We start from the raw sequence: 19412 nt of genomic DNA, 5'->3' as shown, positions 1-19412 counted from the left end.
TTTGTATCTTCAAGCATTAAATTTTCAGCTGGAAAATTATGTTCTAGTTTAGGGCTGATCGTAATCATTGTTAGATCTATTTTCGGTTTAATACCTATTAAGAATATAGGCTTTGGCTTTGGATTTTAGAGGTATAATTTAATTAGACATCCTTAGCCATGAAGTACACATTGAACTTTTCCTTCCTTATCTTCCTCAGTATCCACTAACATCAGCAGCAGCTTTGATAAGGCAGACAGATGCTGCTGCTGCTGCTGCCCCTGGTATTTGATAAAACATGCTTCAAAGAGCTGGCTGATAAGAATTTTCTCCCTTAACTACTTGCATTTTATACAATTTTGAATCTTGACCAGATACTATCTGTAATTTAGAGAACATTGATTCGCAGGGTTGGCTGCATGTTGGAATCACCTGGGAAACTTTTTAAAATGCTGATTTAATTGGTGTGAGGGCAGCCTGAGTATCAAGATTTTTAAGTGACTCATTAAGTGACTCAAATATGCAGCAATTATTTAACAACTCTGTATGTTATAGAAATTAATACAACAGATTTGATTCTTGTCTATAGAAATGCAAATTGTGCCTGGTGAAGATGCAATTGATTGTTGCCCTGTGGACGTTGCTTATTTTCACATAATTAAGCAAATTTATTTTGACATTCCTGATGGCATCCATCTATCTAATCTATCCATCCATCCATCCATCCATCCATCCATCCATCCATCCGTCTATCTCTGTCTGTCTCTGGTCTTTGAATTCTCCTTTGAGTTGTAATGTCTTGTTTTTTCATTAATAAATGAGTTAAATCTTTAAAAAAGTATGAAAAAGTATGCAGCAAAAGTTGGGTTTTACTGTTTTAGGGGATGTTTAAAGGGCCACCAAAAAAAGAGCTAAAAGAGTGGCACTAAGGGGATCATTCTTGGGCTAAGCTGATTTGACCCCTGTCTAAAGAAGGTGCTTTTGGACTTTTAGCTTGGCCCCTCACCTGGGCTCCTGTGGGCTCTGAAATAGTGTGAGGTTTTGGGAAGGAGTCTTTGACTTTGGGAGTTTGCTTTTATTTTTCCTTCTTAGGGAATGTGTGGTCAACCATAAAAGACAGTGGTCTTCCTAGCATCCTCTATGGGTAAAAAGATATTTAATGTAAGGGGGAACTTCTTTCCCCCACTATAAAAGTGCAGTTTAAGGGCAGTGGTCTCACACTGTTCTCAGATCAAGGCTGCCAAATGAAACCAGGTGATTGATACATATTGTATGTATAAATAATTAGATATGCTAAGAGACAAAATAATGTAAAATCCTTAGAAGGCTCAGTGTAACACATTTGTTGTGTGTCTGTTTACATTTTGTTATTTTCATGGTCTGTTTTGATATCAAGATGGTTTTCGTAACGAAGAAACAACATTTAGTTGATATATGATTTTAAAAGCATAGTGGATCTCCTATCTACTTTTCTCTTTGAACTTTTAAAAGTTTTTTCAGTATCACGATGGAAACATGCTTTCTGAAAAGGATAAGTGAACAATTTTGCAAAGGGCAGACCATAAAAGTGTAGCAAGATGAGGCATTTCACATTTTACATTTTATTGTAGAATGTTTTGTTCCTAATCATCTTTGCTATTCCACGGCTCATTATCACACTAGGGTAGACATGTTCATGTCCATTTAACTTTTATCTCTACTCTATTTTATCCATAACCACTCTGGATCTTCTAAAAACCCTTGAAACATTACCTAGAAATTAATTAAAAACTGCAGCTCCCTCTATCTCTGGGCGCTCCAACTTCCAGCTCCCCTCTCCTATTCAGCCATCTGCTCCTGGTACCTGTGTCACTCTTCACACTGCCTTTCTAGCCTCTATCCCTCCTGTATATTTGGTCCATCAGATGAACTCCTCTCTAGCACCATCATCTCACTGAATTTTCTGTCTTTCCTCCTGGAAATATCCAAACGTGGCATCCCTTCTGCACTTCTTCATCCGAGTTGCCAAGGTTTGTAAGAGTAGATGAAACCACTGTGCAGACTGGAGACACCAAAAATGCATGGATTTCCACATTCACAGATTGCCTAGTTCCTGTTCAGCAATGCTTTTGTCCTCACACTTGGTTGGCTCCTGTGTTCCCATCAGTCACTTTGCCATGTTTTCACTAGTCTCTGTGGCCTCTTACACACTCACTAAACTCCTTTTTCTTTGTAGACAACCATGTCTCTTACCTCAATACAGTGGAGGCAGCTGGATATGAATTGCCTTAAATTCATCCTTTCCACTAGCAGACTTTTCCTTTTACCTAACACTCCTTCTGTCCTCGTTTCCTTCCCTCTGGCCTTAGAAAACAGCCTTAGGTCTTCCCCTGTTTTAAACCAATGCTCGGCCTGGACTCTTAATGCTCTGCTCTGCTTTCTCCAAAACCTTGCCGTTCCACACCTCTCACTCCTCCTTGTCTTTTCACTCTTCTTTTATTGGCTCCTCCCACTGGGCCTATGAACATCTTGGAAGAACAAAACAAATCAGATAGTCAAAAACTACTTTCCTTTCACCCTGTGTTTCTCTATCCCCCACTCTTTTGCAGTTCACTGTCTTTATTTTAAGCTCAGGAGTTGGTGAGACAGTTCCACTTTGCTTTCTTCTCTCCCCTCTCCCCTCTGTCCTGTCCCGTCACTTCCTCAGCCCACTTCCCTCCAGGCTTCCCCAAACCCTGCATGCTTCGGGAAACACCACCAGTGGCCTCTTAATCGCTCCATTCATAGAAGCTTTTTCAGTCCTTACCTTTTGCATCCTCTACTGATTTTGACATCGAAACGCTGTTCTCTTGACTTCTGTGGCCAAAATACTTTGTTCTCCTAATTTTTTTTAACCGTGCCTTTTTTGCCTCTTTTTTGGGGTTTCTTTTCCTCTACTTGCTCCTTAAAAGTTGGAACTACCTCCCATTCTGCCTTAATTGGAGAGTAATTAACCCAACAGAACCACTTGTCAAAGCTTAAACAAATGTCTACAGTCTGGGGTGTCATTCCTGGAGTATCTGATTCAGTATGTCCTTCTAGAAACCTGCAGTATCATGGCTCTGTTATATTCTGTCATATGCAGGTACCATAATTATATGTAACCATTTCTTAAATATTCATTCATTCAACAAACATTCATTGAGCACCTTCTATATCCCAGGTGCTGTCGCTTACTCAGTTTTTGTCTATCATGAGAAGCACTCTGATAGGTAGCGTTTCTTTCACTTTTTTTCATAGTCTCAGTATAGGCCGAATTACTCTATTAAAAGATATGGTTTTCGAAGATCTTGATACCTGTGGTCAAATTTTTTCATAGAAAGCCCTATTTTTGCTTCTACCAACTCTAGGCTATGGTTTTAACTACGAGTTATGTAAGAAAGTGGCTCCTGAACTCTTTACCACTAGACTCTGCTCTCTCTAGATTCGGGTATCCAACTGCTTGGAGTTCTTGATGAACTTGCCTCTTTGCCTTTCCAAACCCTAATGCCCCGCTACCTGAGTGCCCTCTACTCTTTGGATATAGTCACACCATTACTGCGTGCCTCAGAATTGCTTATTTACTTCCCTAAGTTCCTGCATGCAGGGTTGTTTATCTTCGAGTATCCTTAGTGCTGGCGCACAGGAGCTAATGAATATATGCTGAGCGCAATGGACTCTGTGTATGAATGTTCCCATGTTTTAGGAGTTATTCTGTAGTTTTCCGTATGATTGGACCTTTGCAATTTAGAATCTATAGCCAACATTTTTTAAAAAAGGTAATTGAGCACATTGTTAGGTTTTATTGAATTTAAATAATACAGTTCATATATATTAAGATATTTATTCATTATAGGTACTTTAGTAATTGGAGAGGATACAAACGGTAAAATGAAAACTGTCTGTTAATGTACTACCCTCAGATATCCAGTTGGGCCTTCTTCGTAGATATATGAATGTATATGTCTGTCAAGTGTGTGTTTGTGTCTGTACATTTCTACACATTCATCTTCATGGCACAAAATGTTTAGAATTGTGTCTTTTTAATGTAATATATGTTGAGCATTTTCCATCAATGAATATTTTGTAAAAAATACATTTATTGGCTAAACAATATTCTCCTGTATAGAAATATTTAAGTATTTGTTTAACCAACTCCATACTGCTTTGTATATAGAATTCCTGCCACGTTATTATTAACAAAAATGCTGTAGTAATGTCACAATAGCAATTAATTTATTAGACAACTATGTGTCAAGGGTCTAGTGACCCTCGCACCTATGCACTATGTTGAGTAAGATACAGTTTAATGTGGAAAGCAAGCAAACAGACTCTAGGAGTTTCGGGGAGATGTCAGGGAAGGCTCCCTGCCAGAGCTCAGGGGGACAGACAACATGGCTATTGGCTGGTTTCTTTGCTCAGGATATTTGTTAGGATAACACTTGATTAGTATGAAGAAGAATATCCTTCTCTATGTAATACTGAGGGTTTTTTGAAACATTAAAGATAGATACGATTTAATCAAGTACATTTGGGACAGCATTTAACTTATCTTTACTCCCCTTCCTTGTCCTATTGCTGTGACAAATGATAATATGTTGCTTCTGAATATTGAAATAGCTTTGCTTCCTCTTTTCTGTGAATGTGCTTCTTGATATAGATTGTTAAAGCTGTGTTCGTATGTGGTGTTGGTTTTTCTGCCCCTTTGGCTGAGTTTGGTATCTGAGGCGTGCCAGCTGTATACAATGATGTAGTATGCCTTCTGTGTTATCCTGGGCTCCGGAGCAGTTTAGGACAGGCTTTATTCTTTAAAATTGGAAAGAAGTTGGTAATAAAATTCTTGGGCCTGGAACCTTTTAAAAAAGCAAATTCTGTGTAACGCTGTGGCAACGTTCTCAGCTTTATCAGTGCTGGTTATTCTGGTCAAGCTTCCCTCATTCTGGATCAGTTTGGATAGTTGTAGGTTTTTCTAGGATTTTACTAGTTCGTCACAATTTTCAAATTCATTAGCACAAAGTTGAGTCTTTGGTTTCTTGTTCACTTACTGCAGGCAGTGTTTTTGTTTGAAATACTGCTAGTCTAGACTGTGATTTTCAGCATTATAACAGCGTGTCGTCCTCCTCAAAGACAGGTAAGTCCAGAAGTATTTGCGATGTGAAACTTGTAGGTTAAAATGGGTTGATTGTAAAGGTGGGTTTACTCAGTTTACTTAGTAGTGAAGACTAGGAATAATCTTCACGTACAAGAGCATGTATAAATGATTGTGTGTGCTGGATACAATTTTAATTTTATGCCATTGTCATTTATTTAGTGCTATTGAAAGAGCACAGTTCACAGTAAGAGTAAGGCACTTGCACTGGCATATAATGAGAGGAAGTAGGAATTATGTTTTATTCAGTAGTAAAAATAGTGCAGTTACATATGGTGATCTTTTTTCAATCAGATGGTACCTCTTTCAGTAAACAGAGGTGCCTTTTACAGTTCATTAGGATTTACTTCATAAAATGTTACCAGTGTGGGTTTTGAAGGCTAAATGAAGAGGGAGGATGCACGGGTGCTAGCGCAAAGGCTGTATGGTGCCCAGCAGAACAGCATGAGAGAAGGATGAGCTGATAGAAGTAGGTGAGACATGACTTAAATCTCTTACAGATCTAAGGGAGTAATAGTTGACTCGAGTGCTTTCAGTGTACTGATACAGCTTCCCAAATGTTGACATCATTTATAATGTTAAAGATGATAAAATGCTAGATTCTTAAGTGAAACCACCCAGTGCCAGTTTTCAGTTTGTGTGTAGGTGCTTTTTTCTCTTTTTCTTTCCAGAATGCAGATTCTGTGTCACTTGGCAGGTTATTGTCTTGTCAGTGTTTATATGATCAGTAAACCACTCAGCTCCATCTAATTGCCATTATTACTAACGATCATGAGCTGGGCAGCTCTAGAGAAACAGGGTTCTGTGCACGACGTTCACTGGTGGTACAGAGGAGACAGTGATGGGCTCTGGACAAGGGTGTTAGGGAAGTTTGCCCAGAGAAGCCCCATCCTGAAAGGATGCCCCGCAGAGAAGAGACTGTGTGGGAGGCGCCTTCAGGGAAGAGGACAGAGTGGCTGTTAAGTCCTAGGGTCTGGTTGAGCCTGGACTTCACTGTGCCTGATCTTGAAGAGAGAACGGAAGTGGCAAAGGGCAAAGAGGTAACTAGATCACAGAGAACCTCGTTAACCACACAGGGGAGTTTGAGCCTTATTTACCATCGAATTGATATTAAAATCATAGTTAGGATACACTAAAGTAGGAGCCCCTCTGTGGGAGAGCCTTCGTCCCTGTAACTCTTCACATTAGACCTGACACAGAGCAGGTGTTCAATACAGTAAAAACACAGCATTCATTGAACCAAATCCTAACAACTTAGTGGGCTGGTCCTCCAACCTGTGATGCATTAGAACCCAAGGCTCTTGGGGAATGAGAGTCAGGCTTCTGAGATGCTGAGGAAGACCCTCCCCACACACACTTTAGAATGGTCAGAGAGCAAGGGGTTACTCCAAATCCTTATTTGAAGGTTGTTTAATTTTTAGAAGTGATTTGTTTTTAATTCAGTCTTCTTCTAGAACCCCTAAAAAAAGATGATTATTTCTTAAGGGCTCTAGGACTTTCTCCTTTTGTTCAGCGGTTTCAGATTATGTTTCGCTAATAAAGAGACTTCTTTTATGATTATTTGGGAATGATGAAAATGAGATATTTTTGGAATCACTTTCTTACACAAAATTTTTAATTTAAGGTGTCATACAAGGTAGTTCTTATAGCCTTTATCATGAACAGTTTCTGTGTTTTAAAGAAGAAAGAAAAACTTTAAAAATGTATACATTTTTAGTAGTTGCAGAACAAAAATGTAGTCTATACTATTAGTTACTTCTCTTCTAGCCTATTGCTGTTTTAGCCACTGGCCTTTCTGAATCTTAGAGATTACGGATCCATTCGTGTGTTTGCTGGGATTTTTTTTCCAAGTTATGGCTCCTCCAAGTATATTTAATGTAAAAATTGAATGAATTAACATTACATGTTAATTTAAATACAGTAATAACTCATTATAGTAAGAATGCATATTATTGACTTCAGGTATGAGTATTCTTTTTGTCTGTATATCTACTTTTGTTTTTAGGTAACAGCAACAGAGAAACTATTGTTTATTTCTCAATGTGTAGTTCTTTGTGAAAGAACTGAAAGAACTGTTAACCCAGATCCCAGTGATGGTGGGGAGGGCATGTTGGGGGATGTCTCAGAATCTAAGGTACCATTTTTTTCCCTTTGCTCCCCTCCCCCAAATCAAGACTTACGGTGAGAGATGTGATTGCTGGCAAGTGTTACCCTTGGTAAAGGTTTGGCAAAAAGGATGTGTTGAAAACTGCCTCTTACATTGATGAACTTAAAGCTGTAGATTTACAGTCTAGCAGGGAGCCCTGAAATTAATGTAGTTGTGAGAGGAGCAGGATTTTTCATTTTTAATAGGGAATTACATGTATGCATAATATGTATGCATGTATGATATTAGTTGAAACGTAAAACTATATTTTTTCTCTGTCATGGTGAAAAAATATAAGTAATGCTTTACATATCAATAAACTGTCTTGTATGAATCAATTAAGAGCGTGTAGTAAATGACTACTTTCTTTGTAATTTTGGAGTCTTTTTTAAAACACATCATATTTACCAGGAGAATTTTAAAAACACACTAAATATAAACAGGAATTTTAATAAAACTTGCCCAAAGCAAAAGCTTTTATAATGGCTGTTACAAGCTAATTGGAGATTGTTTACCTATTGATCTGGAGCTATAGGTAGAAGCATTTGAGGAGGTACTTATTATATTTATTGTAGTAGATGTCCTAAATTAGTAGTCTGAATTTATATACTGTTATTATCAAGATAAAAGGTAACATGATTGAAAATTTTAAAAATGGAGGCTAGTATTTTGTAAGCAAATATAAACTGGTTATTTTTGTAAGAGTTTTGTTATGTTGAAGTGCAAACAGAAAGTGGCCAAACTTCAATTACTTAATAACAGCTATTCTGTAAGTATTTGTTAATCATGAGTTTTTGTTGCTTTAAGCCACAACTGATTCTATTAAGAAGAGTTTTTATTATATAATGCAAAATTATGTGCATATAAACTATTAAGCACAGTTGTTACTACTGTGAATATATAATACATACATATTATTTATGATTCTTAAGTTTGGGTGAATTACTGGCATAGAAATAATAGTGCTTTGGTAATAAAAGTCCTTTTACATGTTTTTCAAGTACTATATATTATGTGATTTGTCTATTATTTATAGTTTGAAAATCTACAGGTAATTCATGTATTTCATTTTTAAAAAGTGGGCCTTAGCCTTTTGTTACTTATACTGTGTTAATATAGATTTCATGCAAGCATTCCATATTTTTCTCTTTGAAGCAAAACTACCACTGAACGCAGGATCTAGTTTCTGTGTTTAATGTGTGTTTTCTTCCAGGACTATTTTCAACTTTGCTCATCGTTTCATGAGCAGTAACTTTAAGTTTGTGAATCAGAAAAATTGTCTTATTCCAAAAATTGCCTGTGCTACTCTCAAATTATATTCTGGATCTGATAATTCTCAGGAAGCAAATAAGACATTGCTGTGGGCGAAACATTTATCAGGATGAAAATTTAGTTTTTTTTGACTATTGTTGAGATGTAACGTCTCATATTTCAAACTAGCTTGCTTCCTTTGTTCTTTTCTCCCACTTTGCCTTGGCAGGTTGGATCAATATGCAATCGAAGGACATTTCATCTGTAAATAGAAGGTTCTCTGAATTTCCTGGCCTTTCTGGCAAGATAGGGAGAGAGGCAGGTAGATCGGAGTTTGAAGGGCCCATGATGTGCGGTGTCCGCCTTTTATTTATTTGGGGTAGGATACCATATTGGAGGTTACATCTTCCATGGCCAGTGAGCAGTGGTAGGGTCAGCATTTTTGGAGACAATTTCTGAGGCTGATGCATTTATCTAAATTGTGCTTACACATTTGGGATATCTGGAATGTTACATAATTATCAGTGTTGTCTTCAGTTCAGTACAATATAGTACCCTGGGAATTTGTTCCTTTTACCATTTTAATAAGTACCTAGACCAGTGTGTTAAATTTGGAATCTATTACTGCCCATGGCATGAAGTATGTATATCCTTATAAAATTTAAATTAATTATTATTGAAATAGAACATGCACATATTTAGAAAATCCAGTTGTGCCCAGAGCCCCAGGTCAAAGAACAGCAGGAGCGAGGCACTCCTCCCAACTCTCTTAGTTATTGCTCCTGGGTTACATCTGTCTGACAGAACTGTGCACATGTGTAAGCAGTTCTGTAGTCAGTTGTATATAATACCTCTTTAATGCAGTACTCTGCCCTCATACTTCATAGATGCTGTCAGCTCTGTGCTGCCAGCAAGGGATAGACACTTCCTGCCATGCCACATTTCAGCTCATCCTCGCCTCTGTTTTTCCATCCTTTTCTGTCTTCTGCCTTAGGTCTTAGCTTTGCTCATTCTGGTCGTTTCTAAGCTAGTAGGCATTTGTCATATCTCTAAAATCCCTATTAGGTACTTTGAATGTAAAGATAGTATTATTTTTAGATACTTTTATTAGATGACTAAACTTTTAAAGCTGTAGTTCAGTATCTAAAGTGCACTAATTATTTGCATTATGAAAACATTTTTTAATTGGAAATAGTCCTTGTGACTAAGAAATTATTAAAATTATAAATTTAAAAGGGAATATATCCTTCAACAGTTTATACACGTCTGTATCATAATTTATTCAACACATATTTATTACTGTATATCTGACACTGTTTAAAAGTAGTGTGTTTGTTTTACTGTATTCTTATTTATCTCAGGTAAATTGATTTATAAATTTTTCTCTGTTTTTCTTAGACAAAATTGAAGAAGCACAAAAAGAACTTAATGGGGCAGAAGTTTCAAAAAAAGGTAAATTAAAATCAGCTTGAATGTAAACTTTATTCTTGCAGTGATGCCTATACATATACCTCATAAATATAGCCTTATGAAATAAATCAATATAGACATATCACAAAATTAGAAATCCCCTTGAAGTTATTGATACTTAACATTTTGTGGACTTTGCTTTATGAAACATTTTGACCACATAGCGCATTCTTTGTTTCCCACATATTAATGTATGACTGGTAGAAGTGTGAAAGGTTATTGCAACTCTGTTGAAAGTCCTGTTTGTGAGACTGTCCTGTAGCAATGAAAGTGCCAATATAAGGAACACAGTTGGCTGTGTCCATGCATGTGTGTTCATGTGTGTATTCGTGTGATGCAGTTTTCTGTTTTTGTAGTGACAAAAACCTAAGACAACTAAAACAGCCTGAATACCAGTCAGTGGAAGAATAGTTGAATAATTTGTAGTATACTCATATTTTGGGATATCATGCAGCTTTGAAAAAATGTTAATTACTTTAGTTGATGGTGATGACTTATCAAATAAGAAAAACAACATTGCAATGTAGCATGTAAAATATCTTATTTTTTGGTGAAAACTAACAAAGTCAAGTGTGTATACAACTATCTATGTGTATATATGTATACATACACACACACAGGCTTCTATGAGATTGGACAATGTTGAAAAGGATTTATACACAGAACTGTGTATAATAGTGGGAAGAGGAGCAAGGGAAGATGACCCACTCATTTATATGCCTTTGTATTATTTCGCTAGTTACAATGTGTATAATTTTATATTAAAATTAAAAACTTGAAAAAATTGGTTTTCACCATAGAAAACACTGATTATCTTTCCAAGTAATATAAGAAAATAGATGTGATGCAGAAGATCACGTAGGGATGGTCACATAGTGAGGTGCATAGTGTTTAAACACTACCTGTTAATGAGCAGAATTGATTATGTGCTTTTAATATTGTGGGAGAATTAAGTTTTCTTTATGACATTTGTATTCCATGATTTATTATTTATTTTGCCTTGTTTATATCTTCGAGTTACAGCCGACTATTTTGACAGAGTAATTTAGCTAAATAGGATTCCAATTGAAAGCCTTTTTACAAAAAATAGCTTTTAAATCTAGTTAGACTACTGAGTAGGTGTCTGTAGGGGAAATAATTTCTTGCCATGCCAGTTCTCCATCTCTTGGACCAGCCTGTGAAGCCTCCAAGATGGTTTGGGGTTGGTCTTACATTTATGGGGTACTGTGTGGCACCCCTCATGTCTTCCTTCTCCTCACCCCACACTCCTTCCATGGACACTCTGGAAGGGCCATGTAGTTCTGACCCTCTAATGACGTTCTTGCAGAAAAGCAAGGATAGAAAGAGTACAGATGTCTCCATGGCCACGTTGTCCCTTTGAAGGGCTGACTGACTTTAACGCATAAGGCGTTTAAGGCACTCGGGTTGTAAGAGGCTGTACTTTTAAAGTTTTGTCTATAGCCAGCCTTTTTTTTTTTAATTTTTATTTTTTTTTACATCTAGTCATGGTTTAGAGCTGCTTCAATTAGCAAAGTAAATGTGAGCTTGTCTTCCTTTTCCTTGTTACTTCTTTGGCAAGAGTTTTCAGAGCAGTGAACTAAATGCCTGATAGGAAGGAGGAAATGAAACAAAGGTTCTAGAAAGAGAAATTGGATAATGAGGTTCAGAATAATGGATTGGGCTACAGTTGGCAGGCTACACTTATTTAAGAGCTAGGATGAATACCAAGTGAGCATTGTTCTGTGCAGTTCACTGCATAGAATTACTACTTGGCTTTCATTTTTATACAGAAATTAAAAATAAAATAGTTTTCCCTTTCAAATATAAGTAAGAAATAATATCAGTTTCTCTTTAACAACATGAAAAGTCTGAGTAACAGTGGTGTTGAGATTTTTCAAACCTTTTCTTGCTGTTACCTATTTTATTTTAAAGGATATTCATTTCTTTCATCAAAGAATATACTTTAAAATATAGTCATTCGTTTTAGATTATGGTAAGTCATCTATAATAGATCTCTTTTTCATTGTTTTTCTGATGTACTTTGGGTTTTTTCCCCCTGTAAGTTTAGCCACATTCGCTTTTTAAAAAAATTATTTTTAAACACTGCTTGTAGTTCTAATGCTTTGTCTCCATTGAAGGTTCTGTGGTCTTTAACTTATTCAAGGCTCTTTCTCCCTTTCTCTCTTTTTTGTAATTATTAGGACAAGTAACTAATTTATTTTCAGAAGCATCTAGCATAGTAGTAGGCTCTTAAAAGCAACTTCCTCATTAATAGATTAAAAAAGACGTTTCCTCCTGTATTTTAATAATTTAAGGAGGATTAAATCTGTTTAGTGTAATATGGAAATAAAGAAACTGACTTTGCCTATCATACACCAATAGAATAAAGAAATGCACTGAATTATGTTAATGTACTTATTTTATTCTTTTTCTCTTTTGAATGAAAATCAGATGACTTTAATTTGATTTATTTTTATTTTAATCAATTTGGGGGTAGATACAAGGATGCCACATTCACACAAGTCTCCATAATGTCATTATGTTTTTCCTTACAGTGCTATCTCCAGATTCATAACACGCATTATGCTTGACACTATTTTTAAAATTATTGAGTGGGATTTAAATGAAATAGTGACTGTCACAGATGTGGTAATGGAATATGAATAAAATTAACTGAGAAGAAATAAATAGATCGATTAGGAGAGCTTTTATGGCTTTCTCAAGCTTTAATTTTAATACTCTGTTTTAAGTTTTTGTCTTATAATGTTTGACACATATACATTAATATGTAATATATGTAGCATATTAAATTACAAAGCATAAGAAAGACATGGTAGTCTTTGATTCTCACACCCAATTTAAGAATGGAAATGTTACCAGTACCATTGTATCCGCCCACATGCTGATGGGCAATTCATCCCATTGTCTCTTCTGTAGAGGTTTTACTGTCCTTAGTTTTGTGTTACTCATTTCAGTCCTTTTAAAAAGCAATTATGTCATATAAATATGTATCTCCAAACAATATATTTTCTAGTTGTGCCTGAATTTGAACTTTTAAATGAAACGATAATTGTACATAGTCTTCTGCAGCTTTTTTCACTTAACGTTGTTCCTAAGGTTCACCCATGCTGTCGCACATAGCTGTTACTTTTCATTATTGTAATAATATTGCACTGTATGAAATTGTTGGCCCATTCTTCTGTTGATAGATTTAAGTTATTTCCACCTTTTTTGCTATCATAAACAATGCAGGTAGGAATATTTTTGTATCCTGGTGCCTATGTGTGAGTTTTCTAGAGCATATATAGGGAATGTGGATGCTCAGCTCTGCAAAATGATGCTATGTTGTTTTCCAGAGTTTTTTGGGGGGATCTTTTTGCATTCCCACCATCAGTGTCCAAGAATTGATTTTGTACTATCAAGTGCAAGGTATTTTTAGTCTTTTATTCTTTTTCTAATTGAATAGATGTTAAATACTCTTTTATTCTGCTTTGGTTTTTGTTTCCCTGATTACTAATGTTAAAAGAAAAACTTAAGACACAAAATTTAACGGATTTTATTTAAACAAAGAATTATTCATGAATCAGGCATCATTCAGAAGCAGAAGAGGTTCAGAGAGCTCTGCTGAGCAGTGTGAGCAGCAAGCTTGTATAGGCTGAACACGGAAGCAAAGTGAGAAGTCACCTGTTTGGCTGCAACTAGGCATCTGCCTTCTTTGGATAGGGCGTGATGAAGTGTTTGCTGTATTTGGGCATGATCTGATCAGTTGACTGCCTGCAAAGTAGCGATTTGTTACAAAAAAATACTCTAAATTAGGTTTCTGTTTGTGTGCACACTAAATTAGGTTGCAGTTTGTTAGGTCATAACTCAAGGTAAGGAGACAGCCTCAGGCAAATGGCCTCCTGCTTACTTAATTTAAGAATGTCAAACATGTCTTCATTTGTATTCCCCCTTACTGAAATGCTTGCTAGTATCATTTTTCCCTTTTGTAAAAATTGAGTTGTCTTTTTCTTAATATATTTTGAATAACTATCTTTATTCATTTTATGTGCTTTATTTTTCAGATTTATTTTTTACTTTGTTTAAAGTGCCTTCTATTCACTAAAGCGAATGGAAGCTCTTGATTTTAATATTGTCAACCTATTAATTTCTTGCTTTTGTGATTCATTTTTTTGTATTTTTATTTGTCTTAAATTATTCTCTACCACAAGGTCTTAAGTGTATATATATTTTTCTATATTTTCTTCTAAAAGACTTCCACATTTCAGATTAAAAACCCGTCTGGAGTTTGTTTTTTTAAAAAAATATACTTAGTTTTTTATTGTAGTGTAAGTTAGGATTCAAGCTTCTTATTTTTCTCAAGTGGATAACCATTGCTAATATTGTTAAATGTCCCTGAAACATTTAGTATGTTTTCTTTTTACTGTTTCATGTTAATTTTTCTTTTTTTTTTTTTTTTTGAGACGGAGTCTCGCTCTGTCACCCAGGCTGGAGTGCGGTGGCCGGATCTCTGCTCACTGCAAGCTCCGCCTCCCGGGTTTACGCCATTCTCCTGGCTCAGCCTCCCGAGTAGCTGGGACTACAGGCGCTCGCCACCTCGCCCGGCTAGTTTTTTGTACTTTTTAGTAGAGACGGGGTTTCACCGTGTTAGCCAGGATGGTCTCGATCTCCTCCTGACCTCATGATCCGCCCGTCTCGGCCTCCCAAAGTGCTGGGATTACAGGCTTGAGCCACCGCGCCCGGCCAATTTTTCATTTTTGTGTTGGTTTGTTTCTTAGCTCTCTGTTCTGTTCTATGAATTTGTGTGCCCATGTTTTAATATCATAATATGTTAATTATTTACCACTTTATTGTCTTGATATACAGTGTGCAGTAACCAGTATACACTGTATACAGTACGGCAGATTCCTTGTGTTATTTGCCTGCAGAACTGTTTTGCCTATAGTTCTTTGCTCATCTATTTGAATTTTACAGTCAGGTTTTTAAAAAGCTTGTTGGAATTTTGTTTGGGTTTGATTGAATTCGGGGCAAACTGAATTCAAATTTGATTGAATTCAGAGTTTTCAGACCTCCTATTCAAAAAAGATTGTATATTTCTGATACTTGTGTTTTCTTTAGTGTTTTATCATTTTTCTCCATATGAATCTTTAATTTTTTTTGCTCTATTTCTTAGAATTTAGTGTTTTCCTCAGTTTAATAATTTTTTCTTTTGTAAAATTGTTTTCTAGCTCCTGGCAAATAAAAATGCAATATATTTTTGAATATTTATTTTATATCCAGCTATTTGGCTGGATTCTCATTCATTATGAAAATTGCTGGTGTTTTCAGATTTTCTTGTCATATCAACTGGGAATAATGAAAGTGTGTTTCTTAATTTTGAAATCATTGTTTCTTTATTTTTTTTATCTTGCTCAGTCGGCTCCAGTAAAACTGGTCTCTTAGACTTGTTCCTGATTGTAAAGAAAATGCTTCTAATTTTTCACCATTAAAATGTTCACTATCTGTTTTTGTGGGAAGAGATTCTGTATATTTTTTAATTGCTTAAAGGTGTTAGCTTCTATTTTTTATTTGTTGAAATTATTTTTAAAAAATCATAAATTGATTTTTATTTTTATCACGTTTTGTTTCTATGTAAAGATGATCTTACTATGTCCTTCATTCTTTCATTCTGATGTTTAAAAGTGACTTACATGTCTTTAAACCAATGTGGTCATGATGTTTAATCTTAATCACTGCTAGATTTGATTTGTTAATATTTTATTGAAGAATTTTGAATCCATGTTCAAGGCATTGGTTTATATTTTTATTATTTTTTATAATTTTCTCTGCCTGATTTTGTTTTAAGGTTATGCTAGTTTGATTGGATGATTCGAGGGCTATATGCTTCTGATTCCCATGGAGCTGTTTGTTTGATATTGGAATTGTACCTTTGTAGGCAAGTCTTACAACATATTTTGACTTTTGGGAGGGACTGCAGGGTAGACTTTTAACTCCCAATTCAGTGTACTTAACAGTAAGGATTATCCAAACATTCTATTTTCTCTTCAGGTTTAGGAAGTTGTGTTTTTCTCATAATTTATCCATCTTATCTAAACAGTTACATCTATTGGCAAAAAATCATTCATAGTATTTTCTTGCTCTCTTTCATTTCTGCTGTGTGTGTAGTTATGTCTATTTTTTATTGCTTCTGTCATTCATTTGTGCCTCTCCTTGCTTTCTTGATAAGAGTTGCCAGTTTTCTGTTTTACTTTATTTTTATTTTGCCAACATCTGGTTTTCATGATACTTTCTTGCTTCATCCTTTTTAGTTTCATTAAATTTTGTTCTTTTTTATCTTTTCCTGTCTTTTTTTTTAGGTTTGTTCTGTTACTCAAATTTCTTAACTTGGAATGCTCATTCATTTTTAAGCCTTTATTCTGCTCTATTGGCATCACTTAAAGCTGTTAATTTCCTTGTAAGTATTGCTTAGATGTATCATACACAATTTTGTATTTGTTAGTTTCATTCTTTTCTATGCTGGTTTCTTCTCTGACCCCCACCCACCCCAAATCATGTTTGATTTTTTTTCCTCCACATAGATGAGGATCTTACTTTTTTTTAGTAATTTCTCACTTAATTGCATTGTGTCGTTAATTGTTTTATAAAACCATTTAGGATATCCAAAATTATTTCTTCTCTGTTTCTGAATAGCGTGTAATCAAAATTTTCTGAGAATGTGATATAAAAGTACTCATAGATTTTATGTTAGAAACTGAGCATTTCTTAAGTAAATTAATCATTTTGCCATGATGAAAAAGCTGAAGTTGAAAAATGTTAAATAACTTAATCCAAGGGAGTGCAATCAGAAAGTACATGAGGAAAATGAAGCCCATGGCTTGGACTGTGCTATTCTGATACTATTCCCTGGTATAACTAGATAAGATCTGTGTTAAAGTGATAGTTGAATTTCTGGTACAGTTTTATTTCTGTTCTAACTTACCCTTGTGAATGATGGGATTATGATAGCAGTCACCTACGGAAACGTTATGATCCAGGATAAAATAGTTAGGATTCAGACAATGGCCATAGAGAAAGGTGGAGACTTTAGGTCAGCTTGCATTATGATTTTTTTAACATTATTTTCTGTCTCACAATAAGAACCTACAATTGCCACTATCATTACCAGTAATTTCTTTTCAGCAGCAGTGGTATCACTCTTACATTATATACTTCAGCCCCAGAACATTTTTATTTTTTAAATAATTTCTGTATCACCATCTATGTAAGAGTAAGAGGGCCTAAATATATATAGGTAGTTTATATGGGTTAAGAAATATAGTAAGGAAATCTGTTCTAGTATGAATGATATTCATATTTGCTCTGAAAAATCAGTTGATACGTGGGATTTTTGTTAACATAGGCATGATTTATTTCCTGAAATATGCTTCGCTTATCTGGGGAAGCTTGAGGGAAGTTAGGTTCCTGTGTAAAACGAGACTAAGTCAGAAGTGAGAGTGGCACTCCACTGGATCATGAACTCTATAATGTGTCAGTAAAGATGCTAGTTTCTTACCTACATTTCTACATTAAAAAATGAATATTTGTATTCATTTTATAATGATATTATTACAAAATTTTAATTTTTTGGAAGATAATGTGAATGAGTTTCTAAGGGGTGAAAAATGGTGACTCTCATTAAAAAAAATTTTTTAATTACCACATATAACTTTTTTTAAGACGAAGGCTAATTTCAAATAAATGTTTTATGTTAATAAGGGCATGCTTTATTGCCAGTGACGCTCTTCCTTAAACATTCTGCTGAGTATAATTAAGAAAATACAAGAGCATATTCTTGTAATTAGGGATGACAAAGTCCTTCCTATGTAATAGCGAAATTTAGGTAGTATAGTAGAAAAGTTGGACAGATTTTATTAAATTAAAATGAAGAATATCAGTACCATAAAAGATAAGATGAAAATGTTTTAAAACTGGGAGAACATTTGTACAATAAAACAAAACTTGATAGGCTTACCTTAGAAGGGTATTGACAGTTTACAAAATGAAAGCTCATGTAGATATGGCTAGAGGAAAGACTAGTGTAGTATTTTTGTTAGATGTCTGAATGATAAGAGTATTTTTAAAGGAATGCAGTTTTATTATTTTAATATTATATTGATATTAACTAGTTTATTTTTTATCCAGTTGTGGTCTTTGGGTTTCTTAATTATTAGGAAATAATATATTTTCATGAAAATGTTTAATAGAGGTTTATTTTAAATAACAGTATTTGTAGATCCTAGTCTCTTAATGTTAAGTGCCCTAATGTTAAATGCCCTATCATGTTTTTTCCTTGTACCTCTCGTTGATTTATTTAGTGAATTGTTGTGATGCACCAGCCTTTTTTTTTTTTTTCTGCCCTGAGAAATAGATAGGAAAGAAAGTCTAAACCTTAAAGGAGCCCGCAAGCTTTAATCCAGCTCTTTCCCAAATCATCGTAAATCCTGAACTGGTAGAGCCAAAATTCATGAGGTAGACTGGCAGCAGTGCCTAACAAATTTCCCTTGGGAAAACAGCAACAGATTTTTTTATTTTTTAGAAAAGAAAGTCATCTCCTTTTTTCACTATTAAAATTTCAAATTTAAATATTCATATCTTATGAAGTATTCTCTTAGTGTAACAGACAGTGAATGCTGTGAGCTTGACTTACAGGGAAATTAGTATTGTTTTAATAATTTGTGTCATTTATGTAAGTTAAAGGTATCATGTGTTAACCATGTCAATATTTTGAGAAATTTAAAAATCCCAAATCCCAAGAGATCATTGCCTTTCAGATAGACTGCCAACTTTATGAAAGATGATTTGCATAATAACATAAACAAAGCATTTTGTAGTACATTAATGTAAAATAAATGTCTTCAAATATCCTGTCCTTACTGTGTTTAAGTTCAAACATTGCTCCTTTTGAAATATGAAAGCAAAAATTCTCAACATTTCCTAACAGTGTTACTCATCACGGTCTATTGAGCCATTTATTAGAGACTTAAATAGCTAACCTGATTTTAATTTTATAGGATGATTCATAGAAAGACTCACATTCTTGTGCATACTTAATAGCATATTTCATTGACTTCAAAATGCTATTGATTGCAAGATGCACAATGATTTTATGCATCCTTTAGCAAGGAGAAAAGTCACTGCCAATTAAGTTATGACACAGTGCTCTTATAATTGATTAGAAGATGCATCCTGATTTTAGAGGGATTAAAGTGTTTTTTAAAATTTGTCTTACATTATATTAAATACATATTTATCTCCACTGGTACATTTTTTGACAAGAAAGATAAAGTAATTAAGATAATGGCATATGGATTTGAGCTGCTTTGACAGCATCCCTGAGGACTGTGAAAAACAAAGGATTGAAATTATCCTAGAGGCTCATTT

The 19412-nt window shown here is 34.8% G+C and overlaps 1 protein-coding gene across 1 annotated transcript in view; it reads left to right on the top strand.

Annotated features, from left to right (window-relative positions):
* Positions 1–19412, top strand: part of LOC105482430 (HIVEP zinc finger 1) — a 149120-nt gene that overhangs the window by 62430 nt on the left and 67278 nt on the right. Inside the window, exon 2 of the mRNA XM_011742531.3 lies at positions 9921–9974. Coding sequence (XP_011740833.2) covers positions 9921–9974 — 54 coding nt within the window. The remainder of the gene's footprint in view (positions 1–9920; positions 9975–19412) is intronic.

The sequence above is a fragment of the Macaca nemestrina genome, chromosome 5 (genome assembly GCF_043159975.1).
Source record: "Macaca nemestrina isolate mMacNem1 chromosome 5, mMacNem.hap1, whole genome shotgun sequence".
Taxonomy (NCBI): domain Eukaryota; kingdom Metazoa; phylum Chordata; class Mammalia; order Primates; family Cercopithecidae; genus Macaca; species Macaca nemestrina.
Note: the sequence above shows the minus strand (reverse complement) of the source record. Positions and strands in the feature narration are given on the sequence as shown.